Source organism: Rhincodon typus, chromosome 22, assembly GCF_021869965.1.
Source record: "Rhincodon typus isolate 14 chromosome 22, sRhiTyp1.1, whole genome shotgun sequence".
NCBI classification, from domain to species: Eukaryota; Metazoa; Chordata; class Chondrichthyes; order Orectolobiformes; family Rhincodontidae; genus Rhincodon; species Rhincodon typus.
Window position 1 is genome coordinate 1,793,063 of NC_063353.1, and position 22,208 is coordinate 1,815,270.

The 22,208-nt window shown below is 41.7% G+C and overlaps 1 protein-coding gene across 1 annotated transcript in view; it reads right to left on the minus strand.

The window, feature by feature from the left end:
* Positions 1-1,849: 1,849 nt before the first annotated feature.
* LOC109934893 (cilia- and flagella-associated protein 54-like) overlaps positions 1,850-22,208 on the minus strand; it is a 172,017-nt gene continuing 151,658 nt past the window's right edge. The window contains exons 28-33 of the mRNA XM_048610553.1: positions 21,418-21,501; positions 20,128-20,254; positions 13,641-13,737; positions 8,044-8,144; positions 5,723-5,826; positions 1,850-1,908 (exon numbers count right to left, since the gene is read on the minus strand). Of these exons, the coding sequence (XP_048466510.1) occupies positions 1,850-1,908; positions 5,723-5,826; positions 8,044-8,144; positions 13,641-13,737; positions 20,128-20,254; positions 21,418-21,501 (572 nt within the window). The remainder of the gene's footprint in view (positions 1,909-5,722; positions 5,827-8,043; positions 8,145-13,640; positions 13,738-20,127; positions 20,255-21,417; positions 21,502-22,208) is intronic.

Here is a 22,208-nt window from a genome sequence, read left to right on the forward strand (position 1 = left end):
GGCATAGGTTTAAGGTGAGGGAGAAAAGATTTAAAAGGGGCCTAAGGGATGTGTGTACGGAATGAGCTACCAGATGAAGTGGTGGAGGCTGGTACAATTACAACATTTAAAAGGCATCTGGATGGGTATATGAATAGGAAGAGTTTAGAGGGACATGGGTCAAATGGTGGCAAATAGGACTAGATTAATTTAGGATATGTGGTCGGCATGGACAAGTTGGACCAAAGGGTCTGTTTCTGTGCTGTACATGTCTATGACTCTATGACTCGAAGTTGACCTTTGCTACGGAGCTGGAGGTGTTAGCAGTCATCCATATCTTCCACTTGTATCAACTCCGTCCAACCTAAACACTGACCAGTGATTGCAAAATGCAATGACAGAGGACTCCACAAACAGCAGAGATAATCCTCACAGAACTTATCAATTTATAATCCAGGCATCATTCAAGTGTACAGATGGTAACTAAAATTTAAAAGGCATCTAGTTATTTTATTTGATCAATGTCGGTGACAGGCTATTTCCAATAATATTACAAAAGATCTTAAGGAACACTCAACTCTGGAAAAGGCAGTTTAGCAAAGATGCCAGTGCACTTCTATTGGTGGGTGGCAGAATGAATATCTGACACTGATTCTATGTGCAGAAAAATTAACACACAAGCCAAGAAAATGTCTTTACAGAGTTGAATAGTGGGTGTTCGTGTGACCACTCAGCATTATTTTCTTAACAGGACATGAACCAGGTAATTATTCTCCATGGGTAATAACCATGCCCATTTGCAATTGGAGGCCTTATTAGTGAGACAGAATTATTTTCATAAGCAATGTCTACATGTCAATCATGTACTTTTTCATTAGAAGAAAAGCGAATTCTGAAACATTCATTTCAATAACCATCACCCGAGATGTATCAACAAATATACTTTATAAATGAAATTACCACTGCTCTTCTGAAGTGTAAAAAGGCTTTGTTTAATTGGTTGAACATAAAAGTGCTGCAACTGCTTGGCATGCTTGGTTCTTCTGCAGCAGGAACAGATTCATCAGTTGTTGCTTGCGTTGCTGGTGTGTTCATGACACTTTCGGTACTGTCAGAAATGCCATCATCCCCTTCCATTAAAAGATTATATAACAAATCAATATGGTTGATAGAAATATCATTAGCACATTCAGAATTCTACACCTTTTAAAGTGTATTGTTATAATTAGGTAGCTAGATTTGAGGTTTTTAAACTATTTCTGAAACGTGATTTCATGACACAACTTTAAATGACACCACTTCAAATACACAATACATTGAGTGCTTTTTCAAACTCTATGTAGATCTTCATCTGACAAAGGAGCAGTGCTCTGAAAGCTTGTGATTTCAAATAAACTGCTGGACTATAACCTGGTGTTGTGTGACTTCTAAGCACGGCCTGAGTTTACTTTCAATTCCTAATTGCCCTAGAGTAGGTAGTGGTGATCCACTTTTTTAAACCACTGAGGTTCATGTAACGTAGGAACACATATACTGCTGTTAAGAAGAGAGTTCCAGAATTTAGACCCAGCAGTCGTGAAGGGACAGCGATATTGTTTCAAGTCAGGATGGCGCGTGACTTGCTTGGAAATTTGGAGGTGATATGCTTTATATGTATCAGCTATCCTTAATTATTCTGAAACATTTATTTCAGGTTTACTGAGGAAAGCACACATATTTATTTAATTGAATTTTGAGCAAACTGGTTACTTTTTTTAAATGCAATGCAACATACAGCCAGGTGATTCTGATGATTTTTCATTTCTTTTGAGGGAGGGCAATGAGATTTCAGGAATTTGGTGAATTGTTACTGTATCATCTCTTTCTGCCTCTAAGAGTAGACCACCAGAATTATGTAGAGTAAAAATATCAGGATCCAAAAGGGAATATCTGTAAACAAAAGGAAAGCAACAATCTGTTAAACATACAATTAATTACTTTAATGCAAGACATCTAAAAAAGGAGTGAAAATTTGCATTTTGAACTTAGGTGGAATTTTTTTATTTCATAAATGTGAATTTGTTTAGTCTATTTACAAAAACACCTTTTTTTAAGAAAAAAGAACACCATGCAAAAGGATTTCTGCAACTAGATCAGCAAGGGCAGAAAAAAAGTTGACAGATGGAGTCACTCAAATTATACTCCACAATGCACAATGTGCCATTTTAACAGAGAGATAGTAAGAACTGCCAATGCTGGAGTCAGAGATAATTACACTCCACAATGCACAACGTGCCATTTTAACAGAGAGATAGTAAGAACTGCCAATGCTGGAGTCGGAGATAATGCAGCATGGAGCTGGAGGAACACAAGCTGATGTTTCGGGTCGGGACCGTTCTTCAGAAGATCTGAATTTTTCTGAAGAAGGGTCCTGACCTGAAACGTCAGTCTTCCTGCTCCTCTGATGCTGCCTGGCCTGCTGTGTTCCTCAGCTCCACACTGTGTTATCTATGCCATTTTAACAGTTGTTTATCAGGCATTGACTGAGGCCCTTGCTTCTTTCAGAAGGGTTGATGAAATCATTGCAGAGACACAACTACAATTTAACTAGCATGAACAAGGCCATCTGATGTTGCCATTTTCAGACAATAATCAGCAGACACAGATGGCAAGATAGTCACATTATTAAAAGATTTCTTATTAAAGCTAGAAGCAACAGGAACAAAATGTCATCCTGCCCTAGCTGTTCAACTTGCTACCTCATGTTTGTGATTCAGGATGAGCTAAAATTAGGAACTGTCTGTTTGGAGTTACCAACCACTCTGGTGGACTTATAAAAAGTCATTTAAATCTACTACCATCAGATATACCTTTAAATAAGAAAACAAACCCAATGGGAATAAAACACAACTAACAGGTATCACCAAGTAACCTATGGTCTAGCACAGATTTTTCAAGCAGATATTATAATCTTGATGTAGTTGATATTGTTTGAAATTAATGTTGAACATTGTGCAAGGAAAGCATCTCATTTGTATTTCAATTTATCAATTAATATATTCTGGCCTCAGTATTTATGTAGGACCAGAGAGGATAGAGAGAAAACCATAAACAACCGACGAACACAGCAAAATCAAGGAGATGAGCATGCTGCCAAACGTAACAATAGGACCTCACCGTCAGTTTCTCATTACATTTCACACCTGGTAACAGGTCCCCATAACACTTCCTCCTACCTCCCCCATATCATAACCTGAACAAACATCAAGCCATTGTTTCCAGAGCTGTCACTGATCTCCTATCCATAGCCTCAAAACTCGTAAATCCTCATTTCCTTCCTCAATCACTTCCCCCAAACTCAAAAACTGGACTGCCTTTCTAGACCCACCCTTTCAGACTGTTATGCACCAGTTAAGTGATTCTGTTCCTATTTCAACTCTAACTTTTCTCACCATGACCTTTTCCAGACTCTTCACAACTTAGTTCATGATGCTTCTAATGCTCACTGTTATTTCATCAGTTTCAAGGTCCTGGTACTAACAATGGTTTGCCACTCCCTCTCCATTTCCAATCTCCCACGAAGACAGTCTAAGGTTCTCTGCTCCTCCCTTAGATGGAGGCCAAACCAGTCCCAATTCAACAATAACATTTTCTCCCTGGCTGAAATTGTTCTTACTGAACACAACATCTCCTTTAACTCCACAAACTTACTTCATATAGAACATGTGTTATGGGTACTTGTTTCCTCACAAATCTGCCTTTTTGTAACATTTGGAAAACATTCTTTGCTCCAATCTTACACATAAACCCTACCCTTTCCACTTTTTTCACTATATTCATGTCATTATCAGTGGTATTCTTGTTCTCATCCGAATCAGGCATTTGGTTGGGCATAGCTGTCCCCACACTAGAGTGATTAGCCAGCAGGTCTACAGTACCAGGAGTCCCACAAGGTGCAGAGGCCTTCACTGGTACCACAGTCGGATCTGCTGTTGAATCAGTGACAGATTGAAATGGGTATGGGCTGGATTGGAGTGTCAGTGAGTAGGGGTGGTTTGTGGGTTTGGACACAAAACAAAGATGCTGTCTTCCTGTGGGGCTTTCCCTTTCTGATGCTAGGCACAGGGTGCCCATGAACAAGGAAAGCACACCCTCCGTAAGCTTTTAGTATACCCAGCAGTGGCAGATTGAGGCACTTACATGGTCACTAAAACTGTCTGGAGAATGTAACTTTATTTATTTTGATAGATTTATGAGCTTTTCAAAGACTTCCAAATGTTATTGCAGGGGTCACGAGTTCAGTTTACACAGGATGCTGAGTGATTAGGTTGACGGGGTAAGGGTATGAGGTGGGTTTGGGGGCTGACAGGGTTAACAGTGTTGGATAGAGGCTATTGCTGCTTCCAAGGCAGCTAGGTAGCAGAGGTAGACTCACAACTTCATGATGAAAATACAACTCATTAACTCTACTTCTCTTTCCATAGTTGCTGCCAGGCACGTGTAAATGTCGCCAGAACATATAGCCAAGCTGGTAACTAGGAAGGAATATTAGTAGTAAGAGACTACTAACTACTGGGGACTCTTTTAACCCAACAACTGAATTTAGAAGAGAGTAAAGTCTTTAAAATACTGAAATCCCAACGAGATCATCCCTACTTTTAAATCAGTGAGTTGGGGTTTAGAGAAGAATTGGATGAGGAACACAATCTCAGTCTGTACACCAGTCACTAAAATTCTCAAATGTCTCCATTTTACCTATATTTTGATTTGTTTTTACTATGTGGAGGCATCAGGTACATTTACAGTACAGCTTGTGAGCCTGGAAAAGCAGGGCTACTTCCCCCTGTTGTCCAGGTTAACTTCATGGTAAGTTGCATGCTGCCTGACTCCCTCCGAAATCTCCCATTATCCTACAGAAATCACGACCGCTTTCAACCTCGCCACCCCACCCCGCAATTGTATTCCTGTAATGTTTGAAACTCTAAACCCAGTCTAACCATCTTCCACTTCATCTGGATACTGCAATTATTCATGTCTAATCGTGTAACCTCAAAAGAGATTGACTAGGATATTTTCATTGCTACTTTTTAGCTAATGACATTAAATTGACTAAGACCCATATCTTTAGCAGATTATGAAGACAATGTCTATAATTTCCATCTACAAAGGTGCAAGGTGAAAAAATCTGAAAATTTTGCCTGTCTTGACTCAATAAATCTAACCTTTCCCTATTCTTCCAGAAGAAAGAATTGTTTTTATGAGACATTTTTCTTCTTTTCTAAATAGAGTGCACATGATATGACCCATTTCAGTTTTATAGCCAACAGATTTTTTCTAGATTGTTTCCAGGACAAAGTTGCTTCCATATAAGAACATTTGGTTAGCTTAGTCACAATTCCCAACCAGAGGAACTCACTAGCTGCAAAGAGGATCACTCATTCATTCCCACCAAATGTGAGCATCTCTGTCAATCTTGGTTCTCAGAAATCAAGACTCTCAGCACTGTTCACTTAGACTGTCTGGAGTGGGATTCCAACCCATAAGCTTCTGACCTATGTAGAATACTACCACTGACCTCAAGATAATTCTTTATATTAAAACTGCAGAGTGGAAATTTGTGAAAGTGCATATTTGTTGATTCCAAGGTACCTGCTCACGCTTCTTGAAGTCCAACACTCTTCCTCATAACACTTCATGAATGAATTAAGACATAGAATCCCCAGTAGCACATTCAGCTGGCTACGCCACGGCATTTCTGATATACAAGTTTTGTTGAATTTTTTAAGATGCAGATAGGCACGTACAATTGGTCCAAGCAGAGTTTGGAAAACTTCCTTAGCTTTGTTTTCCAATCTTTCTCTTTGTTTCCTAAACAAAATAATCATAAACATATAGGTACCACTGAAAGAAAATTACATCTATAATAAAAGAAATTACACTAACTTTCGAGCATTTTTGAAAATTTTGGATATTTTTGATTAATTGCATTTTCAATGATTTTAAGCAGTTTGACTACTCAGCAATTAAGCCATATTCATGTAAAGTAACTCAAGTGAGAGATTCTTCCAAAAACTAGTCTTCGGTAGCATATATTTCTTCATTATCTCCTCCTACTTTCATATCATAACAGAGCAGGAGGATTAAAGGAAGTATCTCTCCTTCACAAATAGATCCATATAATGGATATACTAAATTAAATGTTGGCTGGAAAACATGAAAAATGAAGCAATGAACTATAAAATAAAACCATAAGACATAGGAATAGGACTAGGCCATTCAGCCCCTAGAGCCTATTCCACCATTCAATGAGATCATGGACGAATTGTGGCCTAACTCAAAATACCTGCCTTTGGCCCATATCATGGGATCATAGAATCCCTACAGTGTGGAAATAGGCCCTTCAGCCAAACAAGTCCACACCGCCCTACAGACCATCCCACCCAGACCCATCCCCCTATAGCCCACCTAATCTACACATCCCTGAACACTATGGGCAATTTAGCATGGCCAATCCACCTAGCCTGCACATCTTTGGACTGTGGGAGGAAACCCACGCAGACACAGGGAGAATGTGCAAACTCCACACAGACAGTTACCCAAGGGTAGAATCGAACCTGGGTCCCTGGCGCTGTGAGGCAGCAGTGCTAACCACTGAGCCACATATCCCTTAATACATTTGCCTAACAAAAATTTATCTTAGTTCTTCAGAGTAACATCCTTGTTCAAACCATTTTCAGCTGCTTTATCACCGACTTGTCTTCCATCATAAGGGGGATTGTTCACTGATGAATGCACAATGTTCAGCACCATTCACGATTCATCAGATACTGAAGCAATATGAGCAATACCTAGACAACATCCACGTTTAGGTCAATAGTGGCAAAAACAATATTAACACCACACAAGTGCCATTTTAAACAGGCAAAGAATCACACCACCTTCATGTGACATTCAATAACATTGTTTTTGTTAAAGCCCCGTAAATTTCCCATGCGTTATAATTGATCAGAAACTGAACTAGACAAGTCAAACAAATACAGTGACTACAACAGCAGGCTAGAAACTGGATATTCTCTGGCAAGCAACTCACCTCCTGACTCCTTAAAGCCTGTGCACTATCTACAAGTCAAGAATGTGATGGAATACTCGCCTGGATGGGTTCAGCTCCAGCAACACTCAAGAAACTCAACACCATCCAGGATAAAGCATCCTGCTTGACTGGAACCTTATCCACCACCCTCAATGTTCACTCACTTTACTTCTAATGCAGAGCATTCCAGAAACTCACCAAGGGATCTTCAACAGCACCTTCTAAAACCCATGAATTCTACAATCCAGGATACCAACAGCAGATACACGGGAAGTTCCCCTCCAAACAACACATGGTCCTAACTTGGAAATATATCACCATTCCATGATCACTGGGTCAAAATTCTGGAACCTCCTTCAATGAGAATGAGTGTACCTACAGCACACAGACTGCAGTGGTTCCAGAAGATAGTCCATCACCTTGTCAAAGCCATTTAGGAATGGGCAATAAATGCTGGCCCAGACACCATATCCGATGAACGAATGAAAAAAAAGGCATATAGTGGGCTTGGTCTGAAGCAAAATTGAATGAATATCTGCCCTTCTTTCCTTCAATCATTCCCCTGTGGAGCTGGAATGATTCTACCATTTATTGACATCAAATTAACACTGACAACGTAACAGGGCTTTTATCTTTTCTGTAAATTTGTTTGGTGTCTTATACATTTAACAATGTTATAAGAAGACTGGATGTAAAAAACTTGGTATTTCCAGAAAATCTACAGATTTCCAATATTACAAGCAACACCAATATGAAGGCAACACAACAAAGCCAAAAAAAAATGAAGTGAATCTGTGCTGGAGATAAAACAATCACATGGCTAGTTATAGTCTTCCACTTGCTTGTAGAAAGAAAGAATGGAAGAAGAGGGCCAAACATAATGGTGAAAAAATGTTGTGGTCATACAATAGGATGAATATGCAGCAGTGACAGAAATCAAAAAACCATCCATACATATATCTGACATCCGTACAACAAGGAGAAATCTTATCTACCTTTGTGCATTGGGGTCATTCTTTAAAGCTGGATTGTTGATAAAGTTGTGTAAGAGTTCCTTCATTGTTGCTTTATCTCTCTTCAGTTTTTTGCTTGGATTCTGAACAGCAAGAAATAATATCGGTAGCATCAAAATTTTAAAATCTCCAAATGAACAATTCCCTGAATAAATTCCTAAATTCCATGAATATTGTAAATTAAGACAATATTAACCATCCACACATTTATGTTCAACTTCAGTGACCCCATTAAGAAGTCGGACCTGGCGACTTCATTAACCATTCAGTAGTCTCAGCAGAGATAGTAAGAACAGCCGATGCTGGAGTCAGAAATAACACAGTGTAAAGCTGGAGGAACACAGCAGGCCAGGCAGCATCAGAGGAGTAGGAAAGTTGACGTTTCGGGTCAGGACCATTCTTCAGAAATGGGGATAGGGCTAGGGATCTGGGAAATAAATAGAGAGGAGGGTTGGGGTTGGGGAAGGTAGGTGGGATGGTGATAGGTGAGAGCAGGTAGACAGCGGTGGGGATTGGTCAGTGAGGTGGGAGGAGCTGATAGGTGGGAGAGAAGACTCTATTTTCTCCCCCCGGTCCTGAAACTCCCCCACCTACATCTGGGACACCACCCACACCTTCCACCTCCTCCAAGACTTCCAATTCCCTGGGCCCCCACACCTCATCTTCACTATGGACATCCAATCCCTGTACACTTGCATTCCCCACGCAGATGGCCTAAAAGCCCTCTGCTTCTTCCTCTCCCGCAGGCCCAACCAGTCCCCCTCCACCAACACCCTCATCCGCTTAACCAAACTCATCCTTACCCTAAACAACTTCGCCTTCAACTCCTCCCACTTCCTACAGAAAAAGGGGGTGCCAATGATACCCGCATGGGCCCAAGTTATGCCTGCCTCTTCGTAGGATATGTGGAACAGTCCTTCTTCCACTACTACACTGGCACTATCCCCCACCTCTTCCTCCGCTACATCGATGACTGTATCGGCGCTGCCTCGTGCTCCCACGAGGAGCTTGAATAGTTCATCAACTTTACTACCACCTTCCACCCCAACCTCAAGTTCACCTGGGCCATCTCTGATACCTCCACGACATTGGTGAGACCAAGTAGAGGCTTGGAGACTGCTCTGTAGACCATGTGCACTCTATTCACGACAAACAACAACACCTTCCGGGCGCAAACCATTTCAACACCCCCTCCTACTCCCTGGGCGACACGTCCATCCTGAGCCTCCTCCAGTATCACAATGATGCCACCGGGAAACTGGAGGAGCAGCACCTCATATTCCACCTTGGGAGCCTACAGCCCAATGGCCTAAATGTAGACTTTACCAGTTTTAAAATCTCCCCACCCCCGGCCTCATCCCATGACCAACCCTCCCTCTCATCCCCGCCGTCTTGACCTGACACAACCTGTCCATCTTTCTCCCACCTATCCACTCCTCCCACCTCACTGACAAATCCCCATCAATGCCTACCTGCACTCACCCATCACCATCTCACCTACCTTCCCCAGCCCCACCCCTCCTCTCTCTATTTATTTCCCAGCTCCCTTCATCCTCCCCCATTTCTGAAAAAGGGTCCCGAACCAAAACGACAACCTTCCTACTCCTCTGATGCTGCCTGGCCTGCTGTGTTCCTCCAGCTCCACACTGTGTTATCTCAGTAGTCTAAGCAGAACCTGGTTCAACTTTCAGCGTTGGGCACGTAATGACTGAGGAACGCCTGTTGCTGTGACTGGGTTCAATCAGGTAGTTTACACAATCCATTGGATTTTTGTTTTAACTTGGGCTTGTTTCTGAGCCATAAACAATAAGGAAGTTGTTTTGTGGAAGGGTACTTTCCTTCATTCACAGGGTAGATTCTTACAGGGGCCTGAAATAAATGGGCTACAGTGGAATTTGTGACAGATTCGCTGTGGTTCAGGGTCTTTCTTGTGGACAGAACTTAGGTGTTCTGCGAAGGGGTCATCCAGTCTACGATTCGTTTCCCAATGTAGCGGATACCATATTGTGAGCAGCGAATGCAGTAGACTACATTGCGTGAAGTATAAGTAATGTGCTACTTCACCTGGAAGGTGTGTTTGGGCCCCCTTGGATACTGAGGAGGGGGGAAGTAAACTGACAGATGTTACACCTTCTGCAGCTACAGAGGAAGGTGCCCTGAGTCCATGGAGTGATGTTGGAGAGAAGGAAGAGTGGATCTGGATGTCTCAGACGGAACAGTCCCTGCAGAAGGCTGACAAGGGAGGGGAGGGGACTATGAGTCTGGTGGTAGCAGCTCACTGGAGGTAGCAGAAATAGTGGCTTTGTAGAACACCTCTGTTCTGTCCACAGAAAAACCCTGAGCTTCCAGTTGCCTGCCACTTCAACACACCATCCAGTTTCCTGGCCAACATCTCTATCCTAGGCTTGCTGCAGTGGTCCAGTGAAGCTCAGCCTAAGCTGGAAGAACAGCACCTCATTTTCCACTTGGGGACCCTGCAGCCCTCTGGGCTCAATATTGAGTTCAATAACTTTAGGGCTTGAGTTCCCCCATGATCTTATCCCAACCTCACACATCAGGCCTTGTTAACATACAGTTGGCCATTACACATGACCTATTGTTAGCCACTAACAGTCTCCATTAATAACAATTCATCCCCCTAGTAAGATCGTTATCCACTGCTTTGTCTGTCCAACTGTTCTCTCTCTTTGGGCTCTTATCCCCACCTATCGTTTACTCCTTACCCCCTTACCCCCGCCCTATCTTCTGCATATAAAGTGACATTTTCCTAGCTACCATCAGTTCTGAGGAAGGGTCACTTGACCCGAAACGTTAACTTTGATTTCTCTTCACAGATGCTGCCAAGCCTGCCGAGCTTTTCCATCAATTTCTGTTTTTGTAGGTAAAATCTGATACTTATCTTTCCATTCCAGTGAGCCGAGTTCACAGAAAAAATGTTTCAAACTGCCAAATGCAGTCGCCTGTTTGCAATGTCAATTTGACCTCTAACAATGGAGCTTATTCAGCCAATGACTGGGTCGCTGTGTGTTGCAGATGAGGCAAGAATTTAGTGCATCCTTCAGGCTGGTGATCCTAACAAAGCCAGTTTGTAGTGCTTTCCTGAGGACGACCAAGAAATTGATAAAGAATGGGAAAAGAGAATATGAATGCAAGCGAGAGATAAACAGAAAGGTCGACTGCATAAGCTTTTTAGGGGTGTGAAAATGAAACTAGGCAAGTAGGCACAGGCAATAAATTCTGGCCAGCCAGTGACATCCATTCCCCACGAGTGAATAAAACATTATTAGCAAGGACAAATGTAGATCTATTACACGTAGAGACAGGAGAATTGGATAGAGAATAAGGAAATGACAGAGAGACTAAACAATTATTTCATGTCAGTCTTTACAGAGGAAGATAGAGAACACTTCCCAGATGGGAACAACAGTCTTGAGAAAATTGGGACCTAAAAGAGATTAGTATTAATGAAAAGGCAGTACTCAACAAATTAACTGGATTGAAGATTGATAAATATCCTGGATCAGAAGGGATCAATTCCAGCGTATTGAAGGAGGAAGGCATAGAGACAGTGGATGCATTAGTCGCTAATTTTCAAAATTCTATAGATTCTGGAAAAGTTTCTGCTAACTGGAGAGTAGCAAATGTAACTCCACTATTTAAGAAGGGAGAGAGAGAGAGAAACTGGAGAATAATAGAACTGTCAGTTTGAAGTCAGTAGCAGGGAAAATATTGAATTTATTTCAAAAGATGTGATAACTAGACAATTAGAAAATAATGACATAATTGGGTACAGTCAACATGGATTTATGAAAGGGAAACCATGTTCAACACACCTGTTGGAGTTTTCTGAGAGCTTTATCTATTGTATAGATAAAGAAGAATAAATCAATCTAGTTCTTTAGATTTCCATAAGTTTATTGATATAGTCTCTTGAGATAATCCAACAAGGAGAGTTTAAGACGAGTGGGTCTGCATTCGCTAAAGTTTCAAAAATGAGGCGTAATCACATCAAAACATAAAAAAACTCTGAAAAGGTCTGACAGGATGGATGAAAATAGGGTATATTCCCTTGTTGATGGGGAAGAGGCCAGGGTATGAAATTGTTGACCTCAGTGGTGAGTCTGAAGGGCTATAAATGCATCGTCAAAAGATGAGTTGCTGTTCATCAAGTTTCAATGGAACAGGGTGTGGCACCAAGCAGGAGCAGAGCAGAGAAGTGACGTAACAAATGAAGGGAAATTTGGAATTACATTTGCAGACAGAAAGAAATTGTTCCACAAACTGGTATTTGTTTGGTCTTCCCACTGGAGAAGAAACTGTTATAAATATATTCCATATTAACCACTAATTGGGCCCCAACTGGATTATTGTGGTAAATTATGGCCGCCACAGCTTATAAAAAGGACACAAAGATTTTGGCAAATGTACATAAGAGATTTTCTGGAATGAGGATTAAAAGTTTTTTCATTGATCAAAGAAGCTCAGGCTGTGTCCTAATGTACAGAAGGGCTAGGAAGAAACCAAATGCAAGTGTTCAAAGCCACTAAGGCTTTAGATATAGTAAATGAACAGAAACTGTTTCCAATTGCAGAATAGTCAACAACCAGCCATTCAACATGACGGCTAAAAGAACATCAGGTAACATGAAGAAACTGTACTTTAAGGTGAGAATTTGGAATGCACTGCCTGACAGGGCAATTGAAGCAGATAAAATAAATTATTTCCAAAACAGAACCAAATATATACTGAAGAGAAGAAATCATAAGAATATGCCAAAGAACTTGATTGCAACTACCTGGATTACTCTTTCAAAAGACTAATGCAGTCTTGACAGGATGACAGGAAGTCCTGTCCTGTTCTTCTTATTCTTGATAAGCCCGTTAGATGGTTAATATTCTCTGCCTTCTCCATTTGGGTGTCTTATTTCAGCAGAAAGATAAAGTGTTTCCGCAAACATCATGCATTAAAAATATTAATAACTTTACTGGCAGCACAGAACCTCACAAAATGTATCCTGTGAGAATCTTTGCAATTCTGCAGTTCCCCACATTATTCTCTAAATATTAAGTCACAACAGATTTCAGCTTTTTAATAACTCTCAGTATAAAATGCCTACTCTTCTGTTAGAACTGTGCATGCTGCGAGAAATCCAACCACTGAGCTCTTTATTCTTTCATGCTTTGTGGGCATCAGTGACGAGGCCAGTACTTACTGTCCACTTCGAATTGCCCCACAAACAAATTGGCTTGTTAGGCCTTTTTGAGGAGAGATAAGATTAACTACATTGCTGTGAGTCTCAAGTCATATTTCGGCTAGACTGGGTTGGCAGATTTCCTTACTTAAATGAAGGAAATTATTAAAACCAGACACCTTTGTTCAACAAGTGATAATAGTTTCATGGTCATTATCACTGAGACGAGTACTTTTTAAAATATTCCAGACTTATTCATCAAACTTAAATTCTAACAGCTGCTGTGGTGGGATTTGTCTCCACAACATGTGTTTCTGCATTACCAGTCCAATGACATAATCACCATCCCCAATCAGAAATCACACAAAGAATACTAGCTGTAACTTACATTGTGATACTCCAGCACAACTGCTGCATTTTTCAAAGGTCTGACTGCACTTTTTTTTCCGGGTGCTTTCCTTGACCCAAGAAGAACATTGTTCCGCCTGTTCAGTTAAACAAAAATATTCTTATGTATTTAGGTAAGCAAACAAAGACCTAATAAACATGTTGATGGGCACCACAACCCTGATATTTATTGGGGCCAACTTGATACAGAACTGGATTGAATGTAGAAGGCAGAAGGTTGGTGGTGGAGGGTTGCTTTTCAGACCGGAGGCCTGTGACCAGCGGTGTGCCACAAAGATCGGTACTGGGGTCCACTGTTTTTGTCATTTATATAAATGACTTGGATGTGAATCTAGGCGGTATGATTAGTAAGTTTGCAGATCACACCAAGGAGGTGTAGTGAACGGCGAAGAAGGTTACGTCAGAACATAACGGGATCTTGATCAGATGGGCCAACGGGCCAAGGAGTGGCTTTGGAGTTTAACTTAGATGAATGTGAGGTGCTGCATTTTGGAAAGGCAAATCAGGGCAGGACTTATACACTTAATGGTAAGGTCCTGCAGAGTGTTGCTGAACAAAGAGACCTTGGAATGCAGACTCATAGTGCCTTGAAAGTGGAGTCCCAGGTAGACAGGATAGAGAAAAAGGTGTTTGGTATGCTTGCCTTTATTTGTCATCACATTCAGTATAGGAGTTGGGAAGCCATGTTGTGGCTGTATAGGACATTGGTTAGACCACTTTTGGATTACTGCATGCAGTTTTGGTCTCCCTGCTTAGAGGAAGGAAGTTGTGAAACTTGAAAAGGTTCAGAAAAGATTTACAAGGATGTTGCCAGGGTTGGAGGGTTTGAGCTCTCGGGAGAGGCTGAATAGGCTGGAGCTATTTTCCCTGGAGTGTTCGAGGTTGAGGGGACTGGAGTTTTAGCTCCTTTTAAACAGGCAGTTCGAGCACAAAATTTATTGCAGGCCTGGCAGCCTGCTGGGTTTGGAACTATGATATTATATAATTCATCATTGTGGTGCAGAGTGGCATAGATCATTCTGAGACTAAGGTCCTGCATCCTAAATAAAGGAAGTGATGATGGTATGAGGTGTGAGCTGACTATGATAAATTGGGAGATGTCACTTAAGGGGATGATGGTAGAAAAAGAAATGGCAAACATTTAGAACAAGAACAAAGAACAAAGAAAATTACAGCACAGGAACAGGCCCTTCGGCCCTCCAAGCCTGCGCCAATCCAGATCCTCTATCTAAACCTGTCGGCTATTTTCCAAGGATCTGTATCCCTCTGCTCCCTTCATGTATCTGTCTAGATACATCTTAAATGATGCTATCGTGCCCGTCTCTACCACCTCCACTGGCAACACGTTCCAGGCATCCACCACCCTCTGCGTAAAGAACTTTCCACGCATATCTCCCTTAAACTTTTCCCCTCTCACCTTGAAATTGTGACCCCTAGTAATTGAGTCCCCCACTCTGGGAAAAAGCTTCTTCCTATCCACTCTGTCTATACCTCTCATGATTTTGTAGACCTCAATCAGGTCCCCCCTCAACCTTCGTCTTTCTAATGTAAATAATCCTAATCTACTCAACCTCTCTTCATAGCTAGCACCCTCCATACCAGGCAACATCCTGGTGAACCTCCTCTGCACCCTCTCCAAAGCATCCACATCCTTTTGGTAATGTGGCAACCAGAACTGTACACAGTATTCCAAATGTAGTCGAACCAAAGTCCTATACAACTGTAACATGACCTGCCAACTCTTGTACTCAGCACCCTGTCCGATGCATGCCGTATGCCTTCTTGATCACTCTATCCACCTGCGTTGCTACCTTCATGGTACAATGGACCTGAACGCCCAGGACCTGAACACTCTGAACACCTGCATCAATTTTCCCCAGGGCTTTTCCATTTACCGTCTGGTTCGCTCTTGAATTGGATCTTCCAAAATGCATCACCTCGCATTTGCCTGGATTGAACTCCATCTACCATTTCTCCGCCCAACTCTCCAATCTATCTATATTCTGCTGCATTCTCCGACAGTCCCCTTCACTATCTGCTACTCCACCAATCTTAGTGTCATCTGCAAACTTGCTAATCAGACCATTTATACCTCCCTCCAGATCATTTATGTATATCACAAACAACAGTGGTCCCAACACAGATCCCTGTGGAACACCACTGGTCACAGTTCTCCATTTTGAGAAACTCCCTTCCACTACAACTCTCTGTCTCCTGTTGCCCAGCCAGTTCTCTATCCATCTAACTAGTACACCCTGGACCCCATGCGACTTCACTTTCTCCATCAGCCTACCACGGGGAACCTTATCAAACGCCTTACTGAAGTCCACGTATATGACATCTACAGCCCTTCCCTGATCTATCAACTTTGTCACTTCCTCAAAGAATTCTATCAAATTGGTAAGACATGACCTTCCCTGCACAAAACCATGCTGCCTATCACTAATAAGCCCATTTTCTTCCAAATGTAAATAGATCCTATCCCTCAGTATCTTCTCCAGCAGCTTCGCCACCACTGACGTCAGGCTCACCGGTCTATAATTACCTGGATTATCCTTGCTACCCTTCTTAAACAAGGGGACAACATTAGCAATTCTCCAGTCCTCCGGGACCTCACCGTGCTCAAGGATGCTGCAAAGATATCTGTTAAGGCCCCAGCTATTTCCTCTCTCACTTTCCTCAGTAACCTGGGATAGATCCCATCCGGACCTGGGGACTTGTCCACCCTAATGCCTTTTAGAATACCCAACACATCCCCCCTCCTTATGCCATTTGACCTAGAGTAATCAAACATCTATCCCTAACCTCAACATCCTTCATGTCCCTCTCCTCGGTGAATACCGATGCAAAGTACTCATTAAGAATCTCACTCATTTTCTCTGACTCCTCGCATAACTTCCCTCCTTTGTCCTTGAGTGGGCCAACCCTTTCTCTAGTTACCCTCTTGCTCCTTATGTACGAATAAAAGGCTTTGGGATTTTCCTTAACCCTGTTTGCTAAAGATATTTCATGACCCCTTTTAGCCCTCTTAATTCCTCGTTTCAGATTGGTCCTACTTTCCCGATATTCTTCCAAAGCTTCGTCTGTTTTCAGTCACCTAGACCTTATGTATGCTTCCTTTTTCCTCTTTGCTAGTCTCACAATTTCACCTGTCATCCATGGTTCCCTAATCTTGCCCTTTCTATCCCTCATTTTCACAGGGACATGTCTGTCCTGCACTCTAATCAACCTCTCTTTAAAAGCCTCCTACATATCAAATGTGGATTTACCCTCAAACAGCTGCTCCCAATCCACATTCCCCAGCTCCTGCCGAATTTTGCTATAGTTGGCCTTTCTCCAATTTAGCACTCTTCCTTTAGGACCACTCTCATCTTTGTCCATCAGTATTCTAAAACTTACAGAATTGTGATCACTATTCCCAAAGTAATCCCCTACTGAAACTTCAACCACCTGGCCGGGCTCATTCCCCAACACCAGGTCCAGTATGGCCCCTTCCCGAGTTGGACGATTTACATACTGCTCTATAAAACCCTCCTGGATGCTCCTTGCAAATTCTGCTCCATCTAAACCCCTAACACTAAATGATTCCCAGTCAATGTTGGGAAAATTAAAATCTCTCATCACCACCACCTGTTTAAGATTTAAGATTACATGGTGAAACAGCACCCCAGAAGAAGCCTCACCAACATCCTGCACAGCCTCAACATGACATCCCAACTCCTATGCTCAGTGGTCTGAGCAATGAAGACAGGCATGCTAAACGCCTTCTTAATCATCCTGTCTATAACCTCAAAGAATTATGTACCTCAACCCCTAGGTCTCTCTGTTTTACAACATTACCCAAGGCCCTACTTTTAATTGTATAAGTCTTGCCCTTGGTGGTTTTATCAAATTGCATGAGGCTGTTAGATATAGTTATGATGATCTGGCTACGAAAGGAGTGCAATGAAGGTTTATCAGACTGATTCTTGGGATGACAGAACTGACGTATGAAGATAGATTGGATTGGTTGGGGACTACTTTCTCCGGAGTTTAGAAGAACCAGTGAAGTTTTCATTGAAACCTATAAAATGTTAACAGGTTTGGACAGGGAAAACAAAAGATGCTCCCAATGCATGGGATCGATGGTGACTTGCTTGCTGGGATCCAGAATTGGCTTGCCCATAGAAGACAGCGGGTGGTGGTGGGAAGGGTGGTTTTCTAGCTGGAGGTCCATGACTAGTGATGCTCCGCAGGGATCCATACTGGGACCTCTGCAGTTTGTAATATATATATATGTAAATGACTTTGATGAAAACATACATGGGTGAGTTAGTTTACAGACAACACAAAGATAGTTGGAGTTGTGGATAGTGTAGAAGGTTGTCAAAGGATACAGCAGGATATTGATCAGTTGCAGATATGGACGGAGAAATGGCAGATGGAGTTTAATCCAGGCAAGTGTGAGGTGCTGCACTTTAGCAGATCAAATGTTAGGAAAAGTATACAGTTAATGGCAGGATCCTGAATAGCATTGATGTATAGAGGGATCTTGGGGTTCAAGTCCATATATCCCTGAAAGTGGCTACACAATAGATAGGGTGGTAAAGAAGGTGTATGGCATTGGTCAGGGCATGGAGTACAACAGTCAGGATGTCATGTGGCAGCTTTGTAAGACTTTGGTTATTAAGAAGGATATGGAGATGTTGGAGGAGGTGCAGAACAGGTTAACCAAGATGTTACCCAGATTAGAGAGTATGAGCTATAAGGAGAGGCTAAAAAATTAGGGTTGTTTTCTCTGGAGTGGTGGAGGCTGAGGGGAGACTTCTATTAAGTCTGTAAAATTATGAGATGCATAGATAGGATTGACAGTCAGTTGAAATGTCTAATACTGGGGGCAAGTTCAAAGGAGATGTAAGGGGCAAGTTTTCTACACAGAGCATCACTACAATGGTAGGTGTCTGGAACGTGCTGCCAGGCATAGTAGTCGAGGTAGATATGATGGGGGCATTTATCAGGCTTTTAGATAGGCACATGAATGCAAAGAATGGATGGTTATAGACCAAAGGCAGGTAGAAGGGATTAATTTGATTTGGCATCATGTTTGGCACAACATCATGGGCCGAAGGGCCTGTTCCTGTGCTGTATTGTTCTACGTTCTATGTTCAATGACCAGGGAGTCCAGAACAAAGAGTCAAAGTCTGAGGACAGGGGGTAGGGCCATTTAGGACTGCGATGAGGAGAAATTTCTTTTGAGTGGTGAACCTGTAGAATTATCTACCACAGAAAGCAGTTGAGGCCAAAACATTTAATGTTTTCAAGAAGAAGTTACATATAGTTCTTAGGGCTAAAGGGATTAAAGGTTGTGGGGTGAAAGCAGGAACATGGTATGGAGTTAGATGATTAGGCACGATAATATTGAATGTTGCAGCAGGCTCAAAGGGCCTACTCCTGTTCCTATTTTGTATGTTTCTATGGAACACTGAAGAAAAGGGTGCAGATGAGTGGATGCTACAGATAGAAATGTCAGTATGAAGCATAATTAAGAGGATCAGAGGTGAAGACAAATGTTGGAAGACCATGGGTGGTCAGGTGAGATTAGTTGGAGTGTCCAAAAAAAAATCAAAGGACATGAAGACAAGGTCAGAAATGTGGCCATGGGAGGGGCGCAGCAGAGTCGTAGATGGGTTCAGGGTGCAACAGTGTGGAAAAGGGAGGAAATCAAGGACAGAAATTTTGGAAGGATTAACTTTTGGGTTCAGCCCTTGTCTCATTTTACTGTCAGGATTCCAAATGGTAAGGAAGTCCAGCTGACTGAGCTTAAAGATAGCAATAACATGAAATTTGTGGCACAGTGGTAATGGCTCTACCTCTGAACCAGGAGACCTAGGTTCAGATTTCACTTATTCCAAAGATGTATAATGTCTCTGAACAGACTGACTAGAAAATATCGTGAAATTGGCAACACACTAGTATATTTGAAAGGTATCAATAACCAATTTACCTCCTGAGAACGGATTAGTTACCCCACCCTTCGCCTGCTTCAGTTAAAGTTGAAAGCTGGTGTCTTTGGTGCCGCTGTTTCTAATTTTCAGCATTTTAACGTTTTCTATAACACTAATCTACCAGTTTTTTTGGGTTAAACTTACTCCCTCACTTTCTCTTACTGTATTAATTGGTTAAAAATAGTAGCAATTCCCAACAGAAAGTTGTCTGTGTACAGTCATCTGAAAAGCAGCAATTATATATTAACAAAACATCTAAGCATTAATCATTTCTCTTCCTCTGAAAATATCTGAAGGTAGCCTGCAGAATTTTATATCCATTGGGTTATTACTAATACTACCAGACTCCAATCAATCTGGCAATTCAACTTGTCAAAACAAACTTTCTCCTGGACCAAAAAAACATTGCACAGCATTGGATATTGTCTAATTTGATTCTGAACATTAAGAAGTAATGTTTGATTTATGTAGGAATGTGCTTACTTTCCTAAAATGCCAACAACTTCATTCACCAAATTTGTAATAGATGCATAATTCTCCTCCCGTACCAGTCTGTCCAGCAACAATACAAAATATTCCAGGAATCGACTTTTATCTTTAAATTTCTTGACTGTAACAAAGGAGATATTAAAATTACTTCCAACAAGGCAATACGTCCGTCAATCCGAAACTCAGTTATATTGCTTATTGGATTACTCTGCAAAATCAGTGTGGTGTTTCATAGTTGGACAAATACGAATATGGCAAATTATGGGGAATAAAACTAGAAGGGCTACGCACAACTGGCCAAGGCACTGGATCCAGCTATGACAAAGGCACAACCAGTCCAGCTAACCCAGCAAAGTCCTCCTCAATGACTTCTGGAACATTGTGCATAACTTCAGAGAGCTGTCCAACAGATCAATCATGCAAGGTTAATAATCAAAAGATGGTACTTTTCAACGAGCATCAGATTCTTCCTAAACTATTACCAATTACGACCTTTCAACAGCCTTCCCATTATGGACATAAGTGAAGTGGAGGCTATGACTCTCCACTAAATGGGTGGCACGGTGGCTCAGTGGTTAGCACTGTACCAGGGACCCGGGTTCAATTCTATCCTTGGGCAACTGTCTGTGTGGAGTTTGCACATTCTTCCCCGTGTCTGCGTGGGTTTCCTCCGGGTGCTCCAGTTTCCTCCCACAGTCCAAAGATGTGCAGGCTAGGTGGATTGGCCATGCTAAATTGTCTGTAGTGTTCAGGGATGTGTAGTTAAGGTGGGTTACAGGGGGATGGGTCTGGGTGGGATGCTCCAAGGGTCGGTGTGGACTTGTTGGGCCAAAGGGTCTGTTTCCACACTGTAGGGATTCTATGATCTTAATGCTCCTGACCACCAAATTACATCAGATGTCAGTACAAGATTTAATCTATCCCTTTTGTAATGCTGCAAATAAAACTGCTCTGATAATCTGTGCATGGTAGCATCAATGGTTAATAATGACAAAGATATTCACAAATCAAAAACCGTCAATTTAAGTTAATTTAAATTTGAGTCAATTTAATACTTAACTTTGAATACATCCACATTTTGCTCTGATTTTTCACTAACTATTCCATAGTGTTGTAGGCAGCCACCAAGGGCATAGACTACATGTCCCCTTTGGGAAACCTCCCCAAGACCCCACCAGCTCAACGGTTAGGGTTCCCAATACAAGGATATCCTTTTTAAATTTACCACGTGATGTTCTGATATGACTGAATTATTCAATGCATCAGAAATTTGTAAATTTCTACCTGCACTGTAAGCAGTATTTACTGGCGCATATAAGATTGTCATAAAAATCGCTGCTTCATTTCCAGTCAATGGTTCTGTTGTTCCTGGAAAAATAATTTGAGATGACGAAGAAAAAATATTAGTTTAGGAAAATATGTGGATATTAGTCTAAAATTTGTTAGAAGTTATATGTTCTAAACATGCTACATAGATCAATTAGTTAAACTGTGGAAATAGGAAATGGACAGATGGTATATTTACAGTAAAATTGGAATCACTGATCAAGAACAATATTAAAAGGTAAAGCAACTTCAGGGTGTCCCAAAGCTAAGGAGAGGTTTATGATTTGTAGAAAATTCAGCAGCAAAATAGATAGAAAATTAGATCCCTCAAGCCTTACCTCACCCCACAGTCCTTCATGTTCACCACTTTTTCTGGTCCCCGCCCTGACTCTTTCCCACTCACCAACTGCCCTGACAACCCCTCATTCCTTTCCACGTGCTACCATGCCTCTTGCCTTTATTCATTTCCACCAACTGCCTTACCTGATCCTTTCCCTCTGCTCTCTCTCACTCCCCCAACTTGCAGCTTCTCTTTCCTGAATCCTTAATGCTTCCACCCTTCTCCTGAGTTTACTGGATTAGGCAGGAACTTTCAAAAGTTGATTCAGGGAGGCTGTTTGCAGGTAAAGGGACAGTTGGAAAGTGGGAGGCCTTCAAAAATGAGGTAACGAGTCTTCAGAGACAGTATATTCCTGCCAGTGCGAAGGGCAATGCCGGTAGGTGTAGGGAATGCTGAATGACTAGAAAAA